General features: G+C 33.9%; 1 protein-coding gene across 8 annotated transcripts in view; it reads right to left on the bottom strand.

Moving 5' to 3' along the window:
• Window positions 1-25,486, bottom strand: part of COL11A1 (collagen type XI alpha 1 chain) — a 197,347-nt gene that overhangs the window by 57,746 nt on the left and 114,115 nt on the right. For all 8 annotated transcript variants that reach the window (XM_025417466.3, XM_049111614.1, XM_049111616.1 and 5 more), the window contains 6 exons: window positions 23,403-23,456; window positions 18,285-18,338; window positions 13,357-13,410; window positions 10,338-10,445; window positions 9,857-9,946; window positions 9,550-9,603 (listed from right to left, as the gene is read on the bottom strand). In XM_025417466.3, coding sequence (XP_025273251.3) covers window positions 9,550-9,603; window positions 9,857-9,946; window positions 10,338-10,445; window positions 13,357-13,410; window positions 18,285-18,338; window positions 23,403-23,456 — 414 coding nt within the window. The remainder of the gene's footprint in view (window positions 1-9,549; window positions 9,604-9,856; window positions 9,947-10,337; window positions 10,446-13,356; window positions 13,411-18,284; window positions 18,339-23,402; window positions 23,457-25,486) is intronic.

Here is a 25,486-nt window from a genome sequence, read left to right as displayed (position 1 = left end):
TCCTCTGAGTGGTTGGTCACACATACATTCTATCTTGGAAAATCTTTAGTCTTCTCCTGTACTATTAAAATTTTAGCCATTCTTTAGGCCCAGGATAACAACCATCTTTTCTAAAAGTTGTATTATTCTGAGAATTTAAAACATGAGCCATCTTTCTAAATATTCCTTACACAATTTACCATAGTATGCTAGGTTTTCTACCATTATTTTCTGAAGGAATTAATGTAGCATTTGACATACTAAATTTCGTCCTGCAAAGATCTCCATGATTTCTTTACTAATACTTCCAAAGCATAAAATATTTACTATATGCATCAAATAATTACAAATAACAGTAATAAATATAAGAACATGGTAACAGAATTAGACCTATACACTGGTCTTTCTACAAAATATATGGACATGATAGATATGTTAAAAAATTTATGATCTAAATGTATTTATGTGTAGTCAACAGAAATTTCCAAAATTTTCAGAAGAAAGAGCATCGATTGAATACATACTTTCCTTAGAAAATGTGTTATAAAAATTAAGAGAAATATATATTTCCTTAGCTGAATATATCATGCCTGAGAAGTTATATGAAAATAAGTAATGGCCTTTACTTAAAAAAAGATGCTTATTAATTTTCTAGTAAAGTATGTTTAATTTTTAAAATTAATCAAATAAAATGTTCATGTATATCAGGTAGAGAAAGAGAGCTGATTTGAATCAATGACAATGTGTATAGTTTGCAAATACTATATGCTATTTTTTATGGCATAGCTTAACTATTTTAATTACTCCCTTGGAGCATTCATAAGATTAAATTTCAGATTGCCATCTTGCTTGTGGAACCTGCATTAAAATTAACAATAAAAACATATTACTTTCCTGCAGTTAAAATATTGCTCATGATCTTGTCACAGCTCATTAACTTTGAAACAGTGGATGAAAACAATAAGAGACTTTTTGGATGTATATTTGTGATTTAAGCATAACTGTGATTTCTTTGTCCATTAGTTATTTCAAACATTCTATAAGTCTAGATATTTTTAATAACAGCATGCTCTGCAATGATTTTTTTATACTTATACAAATGAAAAGTGAAAATCTCTGATGATATCTACCTATTAAGCAAATGATCTTACAAACATGAAAATCTTTTAAAAATATTCCCAGGCCAACTTTTCAAAGAATAAGCCTTATGAATCCTTTAGTCCCAACTGAACCACTGGAGAAATCTCATTAAAAAAATTAAACCCCATATTAAAAAGAGAACCCATTTTCACATTCTACAAAAATATAGTTAGAATCTACTTTCTCGTGACACTAACTGGGAATACAAAATGAATTATCATAGGTAGCAGCCCTTGAGAGACTCATGTTATAAATGCATTTTTTTCCTACAAAGAGTAGACATTTATCATGATACAAATTATTGCATAGCTCTGTAACTGGCTATAGTAAAGAGCAGAGGGTTTTATAATTGTCAGTAAACATTTACATCTAAAACAAATATGCTTGGGTTTAAACACAGATTAAATGGATAATGATCAGCTCCACAAAGGTACGATTCTTATTTATTTATTTTTCACTGGCCTCCAGAACGTTGGGTAGTTACTTGGACATAGCAGACCCTAAGTAAATAAATGTCTGTTGTATGTGTGATCTTTCCTTTTCCAGGACTGGAGCCACTAACATTCCCATCTTGAGCAAAATGACTAACCACTCGATGGCTCACATTTCTCACCAATATGGTGGGGACAGAAATAGTTTGTCACCAGGTTTTTGTGATATTTAATGTCGTGATACTGCTAAAGTTCTTTGAGCAATGTCTGTCTTCAATTATGAATGTAAGAAATCTCAGAGAACTGTACTTGAACATTCCTATGTTTCAAAAATAGATATGCAATTTCAAATGAGTATAGAGGTAAAATTTTATAGAAGAGAAAACTAAGATCCAGAAGTTTTACGTGGTATATTAAGGATATACTGTTAAAAGAAGAATGGAGATTTTTCCACACTGTTTGTACTTAAGAGCATAAACAGCAATTTTTATGAACTAGAGCTATTCAAGTAGAAGGAGGAAAAAAATTCTGCCCTTTCTTTTAGGGTCAACTGGACCTTCCCAGCAAAACAATTTGAGGAAATTCCCACTCCCCAGATTACATGTATTTTAGATCATAAAAGCCAAAAATTTAGATAAAATATCAAGCATTACCAGAATTTAAAGTATAAATACTGAATGATTAAGTCAAAGTTCTATAGTAATATCTCAATCTTTAGTCATTGATCTCTACCATCCCAATACTTTGCTCATACCTGGTTGGATGTCATAATAGGTTACCTGGACTCCAATAGACAAAATGTGCTCTATCTTAAAGAGTATAGTATATGATGAATTAGTCAGTAGATATAACCCTACTTAGAATTTATCTATTCCGTGGATTGAGGGCTAGGTAAAAGTCAGTGAAAAGAAGCTTCTCTGAAATAGAACATAAAAACAAAATTAGAAAAAAATAGGAATTATAATAGAAAAAACATATAAAATCCTAAGAAAAATATGACCAAAATAAATAATTAGCACATAAAGAGAAAGAGAGATTCAGAATGATCAGAACATAGTCACGAAATAGAGAAGTCATAGGAAAGGGGTAATGTATGTATGGCACAATTTTGAAATCTTGGACATTTAACTTTTAGAAGCTATATGTTTGATCCCCCTCATACTTTCTCCATATTAACTCCTACCACTCTCAGGGGGAAAAAAATGTAGTTGTAAGAATATAAGATTCTTACTGAGCGCACCATTCTATTTTAATCTCCTTATTTTTAGAGAAAGAACTATTGGCAAAAAGGTGGTTCCATATCAGAAAAAAATATACAGAGGAGAGATTATTTAGAGAATATATTTTCTTTGATTTTGTTTTATGAAAATGTAGGTAGTAGGTACAATCTGAGAATTTGGTTACATAATATTTTTATGTATATTGTGTGTTTACATAAATATAAAATGTTTACTAAAGTTTACGTTCAACATGTGAGAAAAATGCTTCACTGTCTTCCTTTCTTCTTTTCAGTCCTTTGTTGCTATCTGCTTTGTGTGTGTGCATCGAGACATCCACTTAGTGGGTAAACCCCCTGAGATCAGAAAACATGCCTGTGCTTTGATTGGCATCTATTACCAGCTCTTGTATACAACATCTTGCACATAGAGAGCACTTGGTTTCTGCCAAACTTCAAAAGCCCAAAGTCACAGCACCCTGTTAGGGTCATTTTGTTTGTCTTCAGTGGGAGCACTAAAATCCATTTCTTAATCACTTCAAGTAGCACAATCTTTAGAAGACTTGCTTTTCATAAATAAAACTGATTTTTATTTACAGCTATAATTAGAACATTAAAAAAATCATTGTTCCCATATTGTCTGCTTTGTGCTATATTTTAATAGATTACTTATTATTTATTATGTTATTTTATCTATTTTATATCTGTCTTCTTCAGTATACCATAAGCTCTTTGCAAGAAATATCTATTTAATGAATCTATTTAACTTTAGCTTAAGAGATTGGTATATTCAGATATTTATTTAATTATAGTTTTTCTGTCAGAAAAGATTTTAGCAGCTTGCAGGGAAGACATAAAATATAAGATCATATAAATAAAAAAACAGACAAGAAAAAAGAGGAAAGGGAATAAAAACAGATACGCAAATTAAATTTTCATTGGCAAAAGATAGAACTGATAATATTAGTAACCTAAAAATGCATACAATAGACCAAGATTTTTCCCAACTTCATGGGTTGTGAAATCAATTTAATGGGTCCTGTCCAGCACATTTAAAAATAATTATAATAAAAAATAATTATTATAATAAAACATAATAGATGACATTAAAGTATATCACATATATTGTTTTTGATAGAATTGAACTCAGAAAGTTACAAGAACAGTCATAAAGCAAAACGGAGTTATCTTTTTTATTGGATCTCAATTTTAACTCCATGAATTCTGTAAGTCAAAGCAAAAGAGAAATTGGTTTCACAATTCCTAACAGTTAAAAGGAAAAAAAAAAAAAGCTAGCTAACTGCTCAATAAATTACAAAGAGTTTTAAAGCTATGATTAAAAAAAAGATTTAAGGATATTCATAGCAAGGGCCCTGCATCAAGCAATCTCCCATATCCTCAAACAGATCCTTTTGGTTGATATAAGGCTTCACAATATAGTTTCTCCAAACACAAGCCAATGACATCCCAGCTGGACCTAGCAGAGTTTCAGTAAATTCACTTCGGTAGGATGTCATAGCAATGCGACAAAGCTAGTCCAGAGTATATTTCTGACTGAATGGATTATGAATAAAGAGAAGAAATGTCAAAAATATTTATAAATAAACAAATGGGCACAAAGATGGATGGATGACTATGAAATCTTATATTTCACTTTATATGGATAAGCATATATAAAAATAGTGTATAAGGTACATAGTTGTGACATGTACAAACTTTAAAAATCTCACTGTGAGAAAGAACTGTTAATCAATTAAAGCTCTACTTAGGGCTTTTAGTTTTAGTTCATCAATATCGTATGCAATGAGGGAATTTATTTTTCTAGTAATCCAGAAATACACAGCACACCTAGGCTCCTTGAAAATTGTATTCTAGGATTAAGAAGCTAAAGATTCAATAGTGTTCTGAAAAACATCTATAGTCATTAAAGATTCAACCGGTACATCTGTTTAAGCAGTTTGAACTTTCATTCATTTAAGTTAAGCTATGGTTATAAAGACCACATATAGGAATACTAAAGCCAGTTAGCTGTGATACTAACTCCTATAATTCTCTTCCTTTTGATGAAATTGTTCACACGGTAGAGAATGATCAAGAGGACTTGGGAAAATGCAATTGAGAGAGAGGAGGGTAAAGAGGTGAAGAAGTAGAGAAAGGGAGAGTAATGGAGACGGAAGGAAAAGACACTTATTTTAGCAAATGTTGCAGAGTGAGAGGCATACACATCTGGGAATGAGTCTGTATAATGTGTTATCATGACGTTTTGTCTCCTTTTAAGGGACTATGAACTTGGGTAAGGGTAAGTTGTTGACCTTCTCTAAGCCCCAAATCTTTTGCCTTTAAAAATGGAATAATATCTACTGGATCAAGCAACAAGAATCCAATCAAATAAAGATTATAAAGTTCTAGCATTAAGAGTTGAAAGAATCAACACTTTTAACATTAATTCATTTCCCTTCCCTATTTCTTTTACCCTTCACATTCTTTATTCACATTCTTTCTGCAGAGAATTCAACACTTTAATATTTTTTCTTTAATATGAATAGCCAAAATCTCCATTCTTCTCTCTTCTTAGGGATTTCAGTCCTTCACTTACCATGACTTAGTCAATATCTCAAAGGCAAAGTTAGTATGAGATGGATATAAACTCAGATTCATCTACTATAGAATCAAGAAGTTTTACAGGATATTTTTATACCTTTATCCCTCATGACTTAGAATTTCATTGTCTCTCACCAAATGACCAAATATTTTCCTCTGATAGTTTGACATTACTCTTTGATCAACATTGCAAATTAGAATTTGTGATCTTTTTTGCCAAAGTCACCACTCCTGATTCCTTGTGTTTACCATCAATTGGAAGGTAACACCATACAAAGTCTTGAACCTCAAGAGGTAAGAATTAACATGAACAAATTTTCTGGGTAGGTTATGGTTTATGTCTAGAAAATCAACAGTTTTTTCTTTTAATCTTTTCATTCGGAATAAAAACTTTTCCAATCAAATTTCAAGTGCACATAATTGCTTTAGATGGAGCAAAGCAAGGCTTGTTTAAAACTTGTTATTGGAGGTACCTGGGTGGCTCAGTAGATTAAGCATCTGACTCTTGATTTCGGCTCATGTCATGATCTCTGGGTCACGAGATTAAGCCCCAGGTGGGGCTCCACACCGAATGTGGAGCCTGCTTAAAATTATCTCTCCCTCACCCTTTGCCCCCCCCCCAAATAAAACGATAAAAATACTTGTTATGAAGTATAAGTCATCATCATGAACCTTTTTACTATATTTTATAGCAATTATAACAATAGCACAGTGAACTAATAAATATGAATGATGTCTTTAGTTGTTCCTCTTGCATCAGCTTTGAGGAAGAATCTCAATTGGTTGATGCATACAGAATTGGATATGTGAATCTATTATAAGAAAGGGTGTTAATCCAAAATAAACGAACTCATGGTGAGCATCTGTGAAGCATTTCTATTAGCAAAGTCGAAAAACCTTTTAAAATTTCTTGTGACTGCTGAGAGGTTTTGGGTTTCCATGTGAGAGTGTTTTGTCTTTGTTGTTATAGATCCTGACCAGGTAAAATTGCTCCAGGCATGGAAGGTATCACTAAACTGTCATTCTCACAAGGACACAAGCTTGAGGTCATCGCTCAGCTTTCATCTTTCCTCACTGGCCACATCCAATCTTAGTAATAAATCCTCCTATCCTGCCTGCCCAGTGTTTGTTACATCTGCACTGTCCTTCGACTTCCCACTGGCCTCATCACTGGTTCACTCATATTATGACTTTGATCACTGAGCTCTTATGCTCATCAAGTGTCTCCCATTTCTGTCACATATTACATACTAATAATATTTTCCCTAAAATTAAATTTTTTACTCCACCTGCTCCAAAAACGTCAAATCCTCAAATTACTTCAACTCACCATTTTTAGAACTTCAATAATCCATGCCATCTTATATATCTGCTTTAGCTTTAAATTATGTAAATAGATAGCAGTGTGCCTGGATCCTTGTGAGACTTCATCAAATTTTAGTCCTCTCAATGTACTCCACTTTGGTAAGATCAGATTTTCCCTAACACCTTACTTTTTTTCTTGCTCTTAAATGATGCTGCAATCTTTTGCCCTCTGTGAAGCTACCTCCTGAAAAATCTTTTTTTGCTGCTTTCTCATCTCTTCCTCCACCCTTACAGAATTAACTTTTTTTTTTGTATGTCATTAGGCATTTAATCATGGACTATCTTACACTGCTGTTTAGTGTTTTCTGTTTTTTGTTTGTTTGTTTTTTTAGATTTTATTTACTTATTCATGAGAGACACAGAGAGAAAGAGACAGGAGAAGCAGGCTCCATGCAGGGACCCAGATGCTGGACTTGATCCTGGGACGCTGGGATCACGCCCTGAGCCGAAGGCAGACACTCAACCGCTGAGCCATCCAGGCATCCCGATGTGTTTTTTTAGAAATGGTTTACCTTTAAGTCACTCTCCATGGAACCTAATAGTATATAGGGAGGTAAGTAGTAATTGCCAAATAAATGGTGTTGAAGCCAACTAAATAAATATTCGATTTTTATATCACATTTAATAGATGATTCTACATGTGACAATTGCTGATTACCATTCTGTTAAAGTATACCTCCTGTATACACTATTCACTCTACAAATGCACAAATTGTAACTATCCCAAACACCTGGGATAGCCTTATTTGATTGGCCCCTAAAAAATAACTTTAAACAATTTAATCCTTGTAGTCATGATTCAGGTTTCACACATACGATAACTTGATCTAAAATATAAATATACATATTCCTAAAATGAAATCACTTAAGATCCCGAAGTTCTGATTAAATGGATTGCATTGTGCTGAATAGTTGGAAGATCCTATGCTCAAATAAACTTCTGTCATATTCAACTGTTGTTTCTGCTAGTGCTACCAGTACTAACTAATGAGGATATTTTAAAATGTTCTACATAATTTTATGCACAGAGAAAATCAAATATAGTTACTGAAATAATTATTTTCCTTTCAAAAAATCTTTACTGTATATACCTTAATCACTCTAATATTACATTTCTGTGATCTGCAAATTAAATATGTTAATCAATCTCCCAAAGATTATAATGCCATGTACTCTGTACTGGCTATGCCACATACATTTAACTCCAATATCAAGCTTTCTGATATTTCAAATAGGAAGATATGGAGGGATTACTGTGTGTCAGGCACTATGCTATGAATGTACTAAAATAACACAGAAACTTCCAGAAAATAATAGGAGAGATACCAATTACATTCCAAAGTAATTTATAAAATGCTAACCATAACTAAGAACACTAAGGGTGAAGAAATTTCACCAATAAATGAAATGGAGGCAAACTGTCCAGGTATGACTATAGAGATTTAACATTTAAGCTTCATCTTTTTGGGTGAGTAGAATTTTTTTCAAGTAGGGAAAGGGAAAACAGATTTCCTGGAAGAAGGGGGAAAGTCAGTAGTATTCTACCTGCAAAGTATAAAAGATGGTGGCAGTTTGAGAAGCATGAGGTTCAGTACATTAAATTAGGTAGAATTAGAGGAAGTCAATAAGGTGAATAAAACAGGCTACAGTGACTGGGACTAAGCTGTGAAGATGACTCGTTGGTCATGATATGAAGTGTGTTTCTTTTTTTTTTTTAAATTTATTTATTTATGATAGTCACAGAGAGAGAGAGAGAGAGAGGCAGAGACACAAGCAGGCTCCATGCACCGGGAGCTCGACGTGGGATTCGATCACGGGTCTCCAGGATTGCGCCCTGGGCTAAAGGCAGGCGCTAAACTGCTGCGCCACCCAGGGGTCCCTAATGAAGTGTGTTTCTTAAGGCAGTGTAGGACCATGAGATGCATAAAAGCAGAAGAATGGCATAGTTAAGGGTGTGCACCTGTAATTCTCAAACCAGTGGGCAAACCTGAGCTAAGGAGATGGAGTCAGGGCCATGAGTCAGAGCCATGAGTCAAGACACTACTGAGCAAGGAGAGACAGAAGAATCTGAATGCAGGTGGTAGCAGTGGCAATCAAGAAAGGGGAACAAATTAAAGAAACATTTTGGAGGGGTCACTGATATGACTTCAACATTTCATATAAGGAACTTGAGAGAGAATTTAAAGCCACTTGAAGCTTTTTGCCATGATGAAAAAAAATGGCGAATGAGATGAGGCCACCAAAATTGGTGAATTGGCTGCTATCGGTAACGTTTTAGAGTACAGGTAAGAATAAAGGTGAACTCATGGGGAAAAATAAAGGCTGTATTCAATTGCTTTCAGAGGGATTGATCTGTATCTCAAAAAATAAGAGGTGAAGTAAAAATCTGATATTTGCTCATTGATCAATTATTTCATAAGGTTATGTTAACTACATAAAGCAATCTAGAGAATACATAAATGAATATATGCCTTTCCTGCTTAGGAGGGTATTTTAAAAGCAATGACAAAATTCAAGTCTTATCAAGTATTCACAATGAGACAAATTATGATTTATTTCCTTGGTAATTTAAGAAGCAAGTTGGCTCCTTTTACCTCCTGACAGCAGCGGTGGAGTAAATATTTCCAATCGTCTAAACTCTTCTGTTACTGCACTCATTAGTGCATGCAATTAGTAGAAACCAGGCATTGACTGATTTGATTGACGTGTGTTTATTTTCTCTCCCACACACTGTGGGATCACAGCATGAGAGTAATGAAAGAAGAGCTATAATTTGCAACCAAGGGTAGCATGGCTATTTATTATAATCATACTTACAACTGGACCTGGTGGGCCCTGGGGACCTTCTCCTCCTTTCAGTCCAGGTGCACCCTGGGAAATAAGAATAAAAACAAAGAAAATTAATCGATGTGAACTGAATATAAATAGGAGATGTATGATTGATAAAATGAAGATGGTAAGAAGTGTTTTTAGACACAAATATACATTGCTATACAGATTATGATAATCCATGCTTAGGCTTACATATTTCCCCTCAATTACTTATGAATCTTAGTTAAGTCCTGAGAAAAATGCTTCTAATAAGTAATCTCATTCACATGCTTTATCTATATGCTGATTATACCTGAGCTCCAGGAAGACCTCTTTCACCTGGGAAACCACGTAGTCCTGCTGGTCCGTCTTTCCCTGAGATACCTTGAGGACCTGGGTCACCCTAAAGAATGTAATACACGTCAATCATAGAGAGTAATTTCTAATGTTTCTATAAGCACAATTGTTATTGCCTCTAACCTGAAAGTAGAGCCTAAATGTCATTCAATAATGAGAATATTGTGTGGAATGCCATATACATTAAAATGAACTGATCACTACCTCTACTAAGAATGTGTATAAATGGATGGCTCTATGGTCAATGGAGCTAAGTAATCTTATGTTATCATTCAGTCACACCTTGAAGTAAAATGAACTGAGTATTGTACTTTTGTCTTTCTGATCCATTTAAACACTGTGCTAACATCTGAAGATCCTCTGGACAAGTGATGAGAAGTGATGGTGAAAAGCAAATGAATGTCTCTGGCCAAGAAAATTCCTTCAGCGTGTCTTACCTTTGCACCTTCTTTTCCTGCAGCACCAGGAAGACCTTGCTCACCAGGTGGTCCAGGAGGGCCAGGATGTCCTCGTTCACCTATTGGACCAGTCTCCCCAGTTGGTCCCTAAATTAGATAAGCAAAACCTCATTAGCTCGCTCTTTTACTTTTGGTAAGGATAACACAAATCCCAAATAAAATATTATTCCCTTTCACAGAGCTTATCATTCTCATTTATTTCCATAAGGTCCCCCCAAAACATAAAAAGCAGTTTTTCTGGGAGGAGTCTGAAAAAAGTATAATTCTTGGTTAGGGCCTGATTTCCAGAGGTAAATTCAAAGAGCTGGTTCTCTTTGTTGAAAACCAGAAGCGCTTCAGGGTGAGGCCAAAGTAAGTACTCTGAAAACCTGTGGTTTTTAACTAGTTTCATCCCATTCCCTCTTTTTATATAAGATGCCAAATGAGTTTAGGAGTCAAAGAGGCATTGGTGCCATATTGGTAGTTACTCAGTGAATCACTGCTTGACAATAAGCCCAGGTTCCCTGGAACCCAAACAACCAAAGTAGTTCTCCTTGGAATTTCCATGACTGGAGACCTCTCTATAGTTAATCTATATTCATTAGACAGAGTCTAGGGAATGTAGCTGGGAGATCCTGGAGGCTGTGAGTTTGGGCTGGCAGTTCCTCCTGGCCAAAGGCTGTAACAAATAACCTGCTGCCTTAAATTGCTGCAGATGCCAAAGTGAAAAATGTCAGGTCATTTATGTGTCCCCTGACTGGTGCTGTTTTGTGGTGCTAAAGTTTAATGAGCTTTCAAGTGTAAATAGAGAATGGTGACCAGTTGCTCTCTATCTCCACTTAGAATAAAGCAAAATGAAGGATTTAAGTTAAAGACATATAAAGGGAAAGTTTTCAGATACTAAGGTTCTTAAACAGTGGAATGTGTTATGAAAGTTGTTTATGTATTGTCCTCCCTTGTTATTTTTCTAAAAAATGCAACAGATTCTTAGCCTCTGGTCTTGGATAAAGAACATATCTCCCTCATATTTGAGTGTAAATTTCTAGGTTTAAATTCTTTTAATTATGTATTGCTGAAAGTCCCCAACTTATCATTAATGTACAGACATTCCTTCAGAAAGGAATTTTTTCTTGAATATCTGATCACTGGAATTTCAATAGTAAGCAATGTAAAATTGGTCCTAATTTAATGGCTATCACCATTCAGACAAAAGTGAGCAGTGATTCACATGACTACAAAAAAATGGAATGAATATCAAATATCAGAATCAATATTGTCCCTTTAAATCACTTCTTTTGTCCTAACATGAAACTTAGGTTACTGAAATAGGGAATTGGATTTTCTCTCTTAAAAAAAAAAAAATAAAGAAAACTAACTCAATGGAAATGCATTCTCAGTAAAACTCCTAATACTTTTCAACAGCAACAAAGATCTCAGATGCCAGATGTCTACATTAGGCAGAGATGAATTTTCAAAAAGGGTAAGGTCCTGAAAAATTCAGTTAAACCCCTTGATGTCTACATTGTAGTTAGCCTTTAATTCTATTTCTATTCATGGATATTGAATATAATAGGAATCATTCTTTAAGTGATATTTTTTTTCACAGAAAATTGCCATGAAGTTGGTTGAAATGAAAAAAAAAAAGAGTAGCAAATTATTGAGGGAGTATTTTTAAAATTAAAACTGTTAAGCAGTTAAGAGTTCTTCAGCACAGAGGCACCTGGGTAGCTCAGTCAGTTAAGCAACTGCCTCTTGATTTCAGCTCAAGTCATGATCTCATGGTCATAAGACCAAGCTATGAGGGGGGCTCCAGGCTCAATACGGAGTCTGCTTGAGATTCTTTCCCTCCCTCTGCACCTCCCTCCTTGCATGCACACTCTCTAAATAAATAAATAAATAAATAAATAAATAAATAAATAAATAAAATCTTTTTAAAAAGAGTTCTTCAGCATATACACAAAAAAGTATGCCAAAAAAAATCATACATATTACAATTTTAAAATAAAAGAGTAAACAGTATTTCCCTTGGTTCAGGATTCATCTCTGGAATTAAAGGATTGACCAATCCAAGAATTCTTCATTTTTGCCTCTGTTACATATATTCCTAGAAAGAAGATATAGTTTTTTGTTTCTCTGGTTATATGTGTGTTTGGATGTGCTGTTTGTGTGTTTGTGTGTGTGGTGTGTGTGGGGGTGTACCTGAGTTATAAAGTGTTAAGAGCCAATTACAGGCTGAGGAAAAAAACTAAAGCGATTAAATAATTAAAGCACTTATTCAATTGCTATTTTTTGCTATAATTTGTTATTAACAGGAGTAAAATTCCAGTTTAAATGTGTTCTTTCCATTTAATACCACTTTGCCAGAATAAATATTTTCTATTCCCACAAATTAAATAAATCAGTAAACTGCATCAATTTTTGAGACTCTTTCTGCCACCTATGCTGAAAAAGCTATTTGTCTTTGTCATTATTTAGCCATACTCAAAGGTTACAGACTAATATTTTATCATTGATGGAAATCATTGGTGTAAAGACAGAAATCTTAAGAAACATGCAATATACTAAAAATGTTATAATTTAAGAAAAAAATCTGTGTTCAAAGCTTTATATATTTCTAATATATTATACATCTAAGTCTAACTTTACTCAGGAATCTGAAGTCATTTTGTAACCTGAAATTCTGGGAAAAGATGATGGTCAACCTTTTTAATAAAGCATTTTAGCAGGTAGTGCTGTGGTCAGACTTCCATGTTAACTTCACTGTCAATCTTCTGACTTGACTTTCATAATTTGTTTTATTCTCTTCTATTTAAGGAGCCAACTGAAAAATTTCTTCATCTAACAGTAGTTTGCTAAAGTTTATGAGATAGGTCAGTTGCATTTATTTAAATGTGATGTAAACTATAAAGTACAACATTTTGAATCATAATAAAATGGGCAGGTTTTATATAGCATAGAAAAGATGAAAATACAAACAGGAAAATAAATCTTATTAGAGAAAGAAAGTAAAGGGACATACCTGTGGTCCAACAACACCCCCTGGCCCTGGGGGGCCAGTCTTGCCTTGAAATCCCTAAGGACAGAAAGCATAATCTGTTAAAGGTATACATGACAAAAGTATAAGTTAAAATTTGGTAAGATAACTCACATTAAAACAAGGACACTTTTTGGTTAAAAATACTTATTTTTAAAATTTATTTTATTTTATTATTTTTCTTATTTATTTTTGAGGGGGTGGGCAGAGGAAGAGAGAGAGAATCCTAAGCAGGCTCCACACCCAGCATGGAGCTGAACTGAATGTAGGGCTCAATCTCATGACCTGCGATCATGACCTGAGCTGAAATTAAGAGGCAGATGCTTCACTGACTGAGTCACCCAGGCACCCCTGAAAATAAATTTTTAAATGCTTAATTATGAGTTATTATATCCCAGTTTTCTTTAAGTTCTAAATTTACTCTCCTCGCTATTTCACAGTATGGCCCAATGATTACTTTCAATAAACGTAAAAAAGAAAATAAGACAATGGGATGAAGATGGAAGGAAAGCGTATTCGCAGCCCTATTCCACCTGGTCAAATGACAGTGAGAATCGTAACATAGCAATGTTTATGGATGAAATAAATTATGATTTAGACATCCTTGAAACAGTCCACCTGTTCTATAAACAGAGATAAATCTATGATCTGTGATATTAATGCATTTCCCTTTCCTGCATTCCAACATAAAATAAAACAAGAATAGAACCAAAACAAAATAAAAACAAAAATAAAACAGGATGTAGAGTACCTTTATAAAGAGGACACTTTGCATGGTTAGTAATCATTTCAACATTTTGTCACTATTCTTTCTTAAACCCTTCCCTACCCCAATACAGTTACAAATGTACCTTGTAAATAATGCAGCCATTAAAATAAAATCTGGTAGATGTAAGCAGCGTAGTCACTAAACAAAGCTTTTGAGCATATATTTTGGTGTCTATATTTCTCTAGATTCCTGGGTTATTCATTCTGTATGACTGTTTTATAGTTGGCAAATTTCTTTTTCATGTAAGTTAACTTACATTAAACAGTTGGAGAAGTAGCTTCAAAATATGGGGAGAAGAACCTTCTGAACTGAATTAAAGCAAATAGTGTTTGCAAAAGCATTTATGACAACATGAGACTGGAAATAATAAGATTGGAAAGCAAAGGGCAGAAACTGTAGTCCTGTGTTTGTATCACAACCTTCTAGATAACTGATTAAATTATTTATAACAAAAATTTATAAGTAGGAAAAAGGAAAAGAACTTGTATTTGTAATTACTTGACATTACGGGGAAAGAAAACAGATTTCATCTATTCTTTTAATATCCATTAATTCTTATTGCCACCAGGATTTGTCTTGATATACCAATTTTAATAGCAAAACAAAGTAATACAAGGGCAATACATCATAGAATTTATTTAGTATTTTATAAACAAAATAGCAACTTGACTGCCTAATTTTAACTTTTCATCTATTTTTTTGGTTTGGAAATTTCTGCACACATAACCATGTATATATACATATATAAGCACATCTATACTCATGTGTGTATGATGTGTATGTGTGTGTATATATATATATATTTCTTTCTCACCAAGACATAACAGCTTACTGTTATCAATTTGTTCACAGGGTTTAGTCCCACGCCCCACCTACTCCTAGATTATCTCAATAACCCTCATGACCAAGATCATTTTCTATATGCTGATGAACTCCTCTACAACATACTATTTCTCAAACTCTAATCTGCATCGTGCCCTGAAACTCTCTCCTAAGTGCCTACCAGACATTCCCAGTTGTACCTCATGCTCTCTCCTCAACTTAATATTCTCAGTATAAAGCTCACTAAATCAACACTCTCCTCTGGTTCTCCCCCTGTGCTCTCTTTCCTAAGGGAGAGACTAGGTCCCAAGCTCTCCTTCAGTCCTCAGACTCCATGTCATCCTGCTATGTCATTCAGAACTCTCTCAAGTGTGGCTTCTTGTCCTTTGTGTAGGAGACTCTTTTATCTAAACTGTAGTTGCCACTTTCCTTGACCACCGCAGGTTTTCAGGTCAAGTTCATGCACTCATCCACTTTGGCTACATTCACAGCCTCACTAAAGCAAATCTAATCAACTCATTGCTAATCATGTATCATGCGACATCCATTCCAGTTTTGGTTTTTTTTTTTTTAAGATTTTATTTATTTATTCTCTATTCTCAGGAGCACAGAAAGAGAGGCAGAGACCAGCAGAGGGAGAAGCAGGCTCGCTGTGGGGAGCCTGATAATGGACTCAATCGCAGGACCCTGGGATCACAATCTGAGTCAAAGGCAGACACTCAACCACTGAGACACCCAGGTGCCCCCATCCTTTCCAGGTTCTATACAATCTGGATCAGGCTGTCACTCCAGTTCTTTCTTTGCTCTGAAAATATGTTTTACATTCTAGCCATGTTGATTTTCTACCCTTTCTCTGAATAGCCATACACCACATATTTGTATAGCCTGTTGCCCCTGTCTGGATTATCCTTCTCCCAATTTATGATCACTAAGTTTGACATGAAGATATAAATGTAATACTTGAAAAAAAATTAAAATCTTACAAGTTTTTTTTCTTAGTAACTGAGAGCAAGAACAGTACATAAAAAAAATGACTGTAATAATAATTAGTGATGAAGATCAACTGATTAAAAATCAATGCTTAATTAAGGAAATTCCGTGAAAAATGTGGAAAGAGAAAATTGTGGGTGCTAGCACATCTGCCTGGGTGACAGATTTGGACAGCATTGTTAATATGTCTGCTCCTTTACTACATTCAGGGTGTCTGCAAATATCCAATAAATGTGACACAAATAAACCATGTGCATGAAAACTTTCTAATTTACAATGGAGTGTGCTTGTTCAAAATTGTCATATATTAAGACTACACTTGCCATTTAATTTTAGAATAACAAGTTAAATTATGTTTTTCAGAGTCCCTGAAAACAGCAATTTGCTATGTTGGTTCTGCTGTTAGACTTAATAAAAATGTTAACTCCTATTCTGATCATCCGTAAGAAACTAAGTTAATTTTAGGATCACCGTAGGATTTGGCAGTGTGTTCCTGAAACAAATTTGGGTTGTTCCAGCATAACAGAAATTATTTCTAATTATTGCCGGTGGCCTTAAAAAGCTTTGAATTGTAAATGTCAGAATGAAACTTCAATTCAAGGATTTCTAGCTGGGGACAAATCCCAAATATAACAAAAGATTTTCTTCTTGAAAACAAGATGACACATATATAACAACATATAGCTGCTCTAGATTCTGACGCTTTCTTGCACAAGGCAATCCTTTGAATCCCAGTCGGCACAGAACAAGGCTAGAAAGAAAGGTTCCTGACTATAGGATGATTCATTCTTGCTCTTAAGAGTGGATTTGAAATCAGGAATACAATTTTCCAGAAATAATTCTAGCCTTTGTCTATGAGAACCGCTAGAGGAGAATGTCCATCTTAGAATCAATAGTTAATATGATATTTAAATATGCTTTGTTTAAATTTAAATGTTATATATAATAGAGTTCCTCTGGGTACAAGAAGAAGGTCTTGATTAAATTGAAGACAAAAGGGATTTTACAATGGTGATTCTCTAGGGATCTCTTCCTCAAAAGACATTTTGAAAATATTCTAGAGTTCCTCCCACAAAGCTACACAATGACTTAGTTAAAAATGATTGACTGCAAGATTAGCATGAGAGTGCGTTTGCAAATCTGAGTATGGATTCTCTGCTAAAGAGTTTATTTTATGCTCCTCATGCAGATGTAATTCCCGGGAGGAAACCCAAACAATTTTACTCTTTGGTCTCACTAAATCATATTTGATTCTGCTTTTGAAATCCAAGACTTTGAAGTTTACAATCTGACTAAAATGAAGAAGCTATTACACTAAGAATCATCGCTTGGTGAGCAAAACAGGAATTGAGTTGCTGCTGATAGATTGTTTATCCTACGCAAAAAAAATCGTCCTGTTTTCACATCTGCTGCTGTGTGTGCACTACAATGCAACTCCAAATATGTCTTTGCGCTGGCTGCATGCCCTAAAATGACTTTGAACTACATTGTCAAAGCTAGTCTGTGTTATGATTTCCTTAAGAAATCTGGATAAAATTAATCAACAGTGAGATCCAAGAATCAAGTCCAAGGAAACATGCTAAGCTATGATAACTTCTGATTAGACTAACGTCCCCCCGGACAAGCCAGACACATGGTTCTGTAACAGTGGCAGGATAAATAAACAAACCCACAGGGATTCTTAAACCATACTTAGAGCGCCAGTTCCCCCCGCCCCGCCCGTACAAATTATTGTTATTCACATAAGCTGTTCAGACAATTTGTTTAATGTTATATTCCTCATAATTTAAAAATAAAATTCAGTTGTATATTTTCTTTTACATCTTGTTACTTAGGGTGAAAGGATACATTGAGCATAGTTTACCCTTATAGTTCCAACATCAGAAAATATTTCATCTCTTTGTTCCAGATAGAAGAAGGTATTAAATGCATAGCTTAGTGTAATGTGTTTCCTTTAGAGAGGGTATGGGTAATAGAGTTGGATGGAATATATCTCTAAACAAATACTTCTGTAAAATGGTCAAAGCTGCCAACCTTGTAGAGGTGTCCAAAAGATAATGGGATCTTCTCTGTCAGCTCATCCTTAAAGTGTTGTTATTGACAATAAAGACAATCAAATCAAGTAACACTATATCAAGTATATTCATGGGTGGTTAGATAAAAATTTGGGTCTATTTATTTTATATATATATTCTTAATAAAAGTTTCTTTGAAATTAATTTCTCCATTGTCCTTAATCTAGTCGAGGAGCTGTTAATAATAAAATAGCTTTCTGTGAAATGATGAGGTGCCAGAGATGGAAAATTTCAGTCAAAAGAATGGAGTCACTTACAGTCTCTCCACGTTGTCCAGGGTGTCCTGGCAGGCCATCCTTCCCAGGGGGTCCCTGAAATCACAAATATTAGATACCACATGCCATAAATATTTCTTATTTTATACTTTAAATGTAACGTGTCAGACAATTTTCGCATTATATTTTCATTAGCTATCATATTTTGATGTTCTGTTAACTTTATATATGGTATTATGTGCATATATATCGCTTTAGGAAAATTCTATCTGTAACTGTGACCAAGAGAAAATAGTGTAACTCCGTTAAGAACATTTTACATTTAAATGACTTCATTAGCATCTGTTTTTTTTTTAAAAAGTATTCATAGAGATTTGTATTTTTATTTTTACAAAAAGGTTTAGTTCTTCAGTACTTGACAAATGACTATTTTCCCCTCTTTTTTGGGATCTGCTCCTAATTCAATTTCCTGTGCATCAAGATTGGGATAGCAGAAGGATAGTGTCCTCTAGTGGTGGTCTGAGCTTCTAACTGATAAGAATGAAATACAAACTTAGAAACAATGGCACTTTTTCTCTCAATTGCTTCAAGTAAAGTGAACAAGGTAAGGTGCAATGTTCAATTTCAGAAGTCATCAGGTTCAAATTTTCCCAGTTGGTTTTCTTGAATATCCTCTTGGGCACGTAATGTTTATTAAGCACTGGACAGCAAATCTACTCTGTTATCACTTTCTCTAAAGGATGCTGTCTGTGTCAAGACTGAAGAAATAAATGAAGCAATTAACTAAGTACTTAAAGTAAACAACTCTGTGTGGTTTCTGTGTTTTAGATACTTAGTAGAAATAGATTGCTTCTTCAGTCTACATTATGGATTATTCACCCCACTCAGAAATCATTAAGTATCGGGGTCAGATTTCAAAACAGGTTTAATGATATAGGCAGAAATATTCTCACTCTCTGAATAAATGAAGAGAAATGTTCATTTTAATAACATTTTTAATGATAATAGATATACCTCTCACAATATGTTAATCATTTAAATATATGAAATTATCTTAGAAATACATTATTTACAAAAATCTATTTTCAAATATTTATTTTTATACTGAATTAGAAAAAAAGGCTTTGTTTCAGAATAAGATAATTTTCACTGACAGTTTTATTCTGCTGGAGTTAAAAGACTTTTTTTGACATTGGCTCCAACGGTTCAGGAGAAAGGCCTCCTGACAGTGCCTTGTTCCAGCTCCGCTCCCTGATCTCATCTTGTCCCTGGTTGCCATGTGAATTAACAGCTCTAATTAAGGACTGCTATTATGACATTTCACAAGATTATTGTTTGCTCAGGAATTTGCTCATGTTTTCCAGGATCATCTGAGTGATTCTAGTGTCATCCTCTGAAAAGACCAAAACTGGAATGTTTGTAACCAAGGCCCCAAAACATTTGTGGCCATAATTTAACCACTTCTTCTTTCAAAACCATATATTACGTATTTATGTGCTAGGCACTAGGTGTACAGTGATGTAAGAGTTAGCTCTGCCATCAGTTTAATAGTGAAACACAGAAATAAAAAGTTGATTGCTAGTAGACTCCATTAAGTTCAGTAAATCAAAACAGTAAATGAAAACAAATTCTGTAGTTTATTACTAGTTTGACACATACAAGAATAAATGTACTGTCAGGTGGGGATAGTAGTAAAAGTTTTAACTAAAAACACACAGTGACAGTTAAAGGCTAGTAAATATGAATCAGACTTTTTTCCCCTACCATACTAAAATGCCTCTCAAATGATGTGTTTTTCCATCAGCATAAACCATTTACATATTTTCTAACAAATCTGTAAATATAAACTTCAAAATGTCATTATATTTGCTGATTTGAGAAGCGTAGGTTATACTTCCATTGGAAAATATTATAACCCTTTAAAACTGGGATCTTAGATCAAAATGACGTCACCTTGGTATGAATGCAACATGATTTTTAATGACTTTCCTACATATCCTGAGGGAACAGTGTTACAAGACTACATAAAGAATTCATAGCATCATCATTTTTCTTATTTAAGTATTTCAAGTATTGAGCGATTAATCCTAAATAATTATAATGGTTCCACACTATCCAATAAAATAAAGCAAATTAATTACCAAATAATTTCATGGCAATAATTTTAAAATAATAAATTTACTGGTCAAAGTAGACTGCCCCTTTCATGTTGTTGAAAGGCAGTGGATTTATCTAAATTTATCTAAAGGAGGGTGTGCATATACAGCAAGACAATCTGTGAAAAGACACTTAAAAATAAACGTTAAGGGTATTTTTTCACTTCCCTTTGGAACTGAATTTTGATTTCTCCTCTTCTATAAATAGAATGTATCTCATAATAGTTGTATCATATATCTTAGTCACCACACATTAAAATTTTTCTTACATGGGGTAACTATATGCTGACATTGGCATGAGATTAACAGACTCTAAACATGAACATTCCAAGCACTCAATACATAATACATGTGTGTATGTGCATCTGTGTGAATCTATATATAAAACCATATACATACACACACAAACACATAAACATTTTCTGGTTACAATGAAGATGAACCAATTAATTTGTAGAGAAAAGAGCTTGACTCTATCCCTCTACCCGAATTTCTTCCTTCCATAACAAAGAGATGAAGGCATTTCTGTCCTAAATATTATAAAACTGCATACCAGAGAAATAATAGGTACTTTTATTTCATGCTTTAATGTTTCACTCGTCAGAGAAACAGAGTATAAAAATCATTTTGTTTAGCAGTGAAAGCAATGTTCCTTAACAGTGTCATGTCTCTCCAACTAGACTGCATGCTTCTCAAGTGTAGGCATTTATTATACTTCTAATACTTCTTAGAGACAAAATGCATGCATGATTAATGGCTTAAAACTTGTTGAAAGATACATGAGAGAATGGACTGAAAAAGTCTGAGGAAAAATGGGTCCAATTGGTTTCTTTGACAATAAAATTACATTACATGAAGGAAACAATTCTTAGCAATATGTACAATATGTACAAATATAAATGGTATGATAATGCAGAAGTTATACATATTACTGGATTTTATGTTGCTAAACAATGATCTTTGCATATTGCTTCAAAATACTTATGAAAAAAAAGTCTTACATATACAATCATTTTGGGAACTGTGTTTTTACTTTCCTACATGTGAAATTTTGCCTGACAATATTATATTTGGAAGGAAACGGAGATAGTGAGTAAACAACATTATATGCAGGTAGTACTGATGTTATCTTATTTTTAATACTAACTACTTGCATTAATCCTTTTATAATAATAGAATATAGATAACAACCCTTTTTTGTTATGTTTGCAGTAATAAATCAAAACTGTATCAGAATAATATTTTAAATGGTGCCTAAAAATTGTTACCAAAACAGATTGCTTCAACATTTAACATTTACTGTAAGTTAGTATTTCATGACAAATAATTCATTTTCTAAGGACATGAGCTAAAGTCACATTTGAAAGTTATCAGTGAAATTGAGGGTTATTCAAATCCAATAAAAAATTTAGTTATAAATTAGTTATATTATTACATGAAAAAACATTTGGTTCTCAAATTATTGGCTGATAGTTTTAACTATATTTAGTTTCCTGCTGAGTAGATCATATTTAAACTCTGTTGGTTTTATTTTCAGGCAAAATATTTTTTGCTTTGTTGTTTAAAATATGGCCCATGCTGCAGTCACATTGGCATCATCTGGACCCTTGTCAGTAATGTCAAGACTCAAGACTCACTCCAGAGCTACTAAATCAAATTCACATTTTTTACAAGGTACCAACACAATTTGCATGCACATTTAAGTTTGCATAGCATTATCTAGCATAGACTAAAAGAGTGGCTCACAAACTTTAGCATGCATCGAACTATCTGGAGAATTTGCTAAACACAGGCTAGGCCCCTCTGTTGGAGTTCTGATTAGCTGAGTGAGGTGGCATAAGTCGAACAAACCCCAAGTTGCTGATGCTCTGATCCAAGGACCAAACTCTGAGAACACCTTTCTTAGACACACGGGTGCTATGGCCTGAAATTCATGTTGAAACCCTAAATCATACGTTGAAATTTTGTATGTTGAAATCCTAACCCTCAGAGGAGATATTATTAGTAAGTTGGGCGTTTGAGAGGTACTTTAGTCATGAAGGCAGAACCTTCATGAATGAGATCAACAACATGAAAGAGGCTTCAGAGAGCTCCCTAGACCCCTCTGCCATGTGACGATACAATAAAAAGTCTGGTACTGGAAAGAGGGGTCTCACCTGACCATACTGGCACCCTCATCTAGGACTTCCAGCCTCCAGAACTGTGAGAAATAAACTTCTGTTGTTTATAAGCTATCTGGTCTCTGTGTGGTTTTTGTTTTTTGTTTGTTTTTTTTTTGTTTATAGGAGCTAGAGTGGAGTAAAACAGTGGGTAGGTTGATTCTAGTTCTCATAAACAAACTGAGTAGATTGCTAAGAAAAGAAACAGAGAACAATCGAGTGAGCAGTAAGCATATCCTATGTTCCATGAATATTTAAGTATGAGAATAAAGGATTTCAATTAACTTTATGAAGATATTTGGATATCTAAGCAAATTTTTGAAAAGGGGTCTAGGTCAGGAAGGGTTTTAAAAGAATGCATTATAGACACAAAAATAACAAATGCAAATAAACAATTATAATGATATGTAAGTAAAGTCAATGCTAGAGAATGTTTAGGAAGTGATATTTTGAAGGATACATTAGGTGATGGGAGACAAAAGAGAAATTCTGATACAACAAATATTTAAGAATCAGTAACAATTTTTAATGCCATCAATAATATTCATTGCAGTAGAGGAGCATTTGAGAGAATAACACTCATGCATGTTGTTTCTGTCTGTGATATATTTTGAAAGGGTATTTACTAAGATATATTTGAATTACATCAGAGACACTCAATAAACTGAAACTGAATAGTTTGAACAAACTGAAAAATGTACATTCTTTGACATTATTCATTGTAATTTTGTTTTTATTAGAACTTTCATCAATACTTGTATCTAAAAATTATTTAAAATATGAACTATAACTCTCAAAAATTTGAGAATACTGTCCAGTGAAGAAAGATAAACTATGGCACTTACAGGAGGGCCTTTGGGTCCAGGGAATCCAACTGGACCCTGAGGTCCTTGAGGGCCCTGTAAAGAAAAAGTGGTGGAGAAATTTAAGAATATGTTTTGAAAAATACATTTTTGTACCTTATAGTTTATTTCTACAGATGAACCAAAGCTTGGCATACAGCTTCTTCATTATGGCAATGAAACAAGATAATCTAAAAGCCAAATGCATGATTTTTCACATTATTCAGTACTCAAAACCACACACCACATCAATGATCTTTTTTTTTTTTCTTTTAAAGATGTTATTTACTCATGAGAGACACAGAAAGAAAGTGGGAGACATAGGCAGAGGCAGAATCAGGTACCCTGTGGGGAACTCGATGCAGAACTCTATCCTAGGACCGTGGGATCATGCTCTGAGCCAAAGGCAGTTGATGCTCAACTCCTGAGCCACCCAAGTACCCCCACATCAATGATCTTAAATCAAGATCATAAATATTTAGAATTCATATTAAAAGTGAATGGAACATAGATGTATCAAGAAGTTCCGGGGATCCCTGGGTGGCGCAGCGGTTTGGCGCCTGCCTTTGGCCCAGGGCGCGATCCTGGAGACCCGGGATCGAATCCCACGTCGGGCTCCCAGTGCATGGAGCCTGCTTCTCCCTCTGCCTGTGTCTCTGCCTCTCTCTCTCTCTCTGTGACTACCATAAATAAATAAAAAATATTAAAAAAAAAAAAAAAAAAAAGAAGTTCCACAGATGCTGGACTTTCAACATTGGTTAGAAACATTCCTAAAGAAGACTATTACAATTCCATAGCCTTCCGCCCAAAGCCTTTTTAAAATTGATTCTATAAATGTTCTGGTTCCAGTCATACAAAACTAAAAGAAAAAATAAGTGGCTAATTTAGAAAGACCTTTAATTTCTATATTTAAAATTTATATTTGAAGATATCAATATCTCATTTTACTCATATAGTAACTTATTTTGTAGACAAGATGAAAACACTTTATTATATAATCATTCTCATTAACATTCAACCCAAATATACATTTATAATATTGTTCTTAACTTGATGCTTAATTAACTATATTATGCAACACTCATATTTACATATCTTTAAAATACAGAAAGTAGACATTATACTGATAGCAAAATAATTGGTAAAGTTAATCCTTTATGTTCCCAGAACATAATAATTACATTTCTAGAATAAACATATGTAAAATGGAAGATAAGAAATAAGATTTCTTAAGTAACTCAACTAGAATAGGATATATTTAAACTTAAATAAAAAATAAAGTTTACTGAAATTAGTCTTTAATAGAGTTTACTCTCCTCAGTTTATCAGTTTAGCCTTTTCAAGGGAAATGTCATTATCATTTTTAAATCAATACTAGTTCAGAGATCATCACAACTTATCGCTATTACCAGCATCTCATCTTAAAACCAAAAAAGAAACATCAAAGTAAGATATGTCACTAAATAAATAGATAATACAGTTACCAAAACCCCTGGGCAACTCTTGAGACTCACAAATTTTGGTACTCTTATAGAATGAAACTATCATTTTCAATATCTATCATAATAACCTAAAAATTATAAAAGTTTTATTTATATTTTATTTTTAAATATTTTATTTATTTATTTGAGAGAGAGAGAGAGAGAGAGAGACAGAGCATGAGCAGAAAGAAGATGGAGAAACAGGCTTCTTGCTGAGCAGGGAGCCCTACATAGGCTCCATTCTAGGACCCTGGGATCATGACCTGAGCCAAAGGCAGATGCTTAATTGACTGAGCTACCCAGGCACCCCTGGAAATACCTATTTTTGTCCATTTTAATGGACTTCTTTAGGACTTCTTTAACAATATGTTTATTTGTAAGGACACCTGGGTGGCTCAGCACTTGAGCGTCTTCCTCTGGCTCAGGGCATGATCCCGGGGTTCCTGGGTCCAGTCCCACATCAGGCTCCCTGTGAAAAGCCTGCTTCTCAAACTGAATGTTGGACACCCAACCAACTGAAAGTCCCAGGTGCTTCAAAGTTTTATTTTAAACACAAAATTTTTAAAATGGTATTTTTTTAGGTTATGTAGCAAACTTAATTTTTCT

This window comes from Canis lupus, chromosome 6 (genome assembly GCF_003254725.2).
Source record: "Canis lupus dingo isolate Sandy chromosome 6, ASM325472v2, whole genome shotgun sequence".
Lineage (NCBI taxonomy): Eukaryota > Metazoa > Chordata > Mammalia > Carnivora > Canidae > Canis > Canis lupus.
Note: the sequence above shows the minus strand (reverse complement) of the source record. Positions and strands in the feature narration are given on the sequence as shown.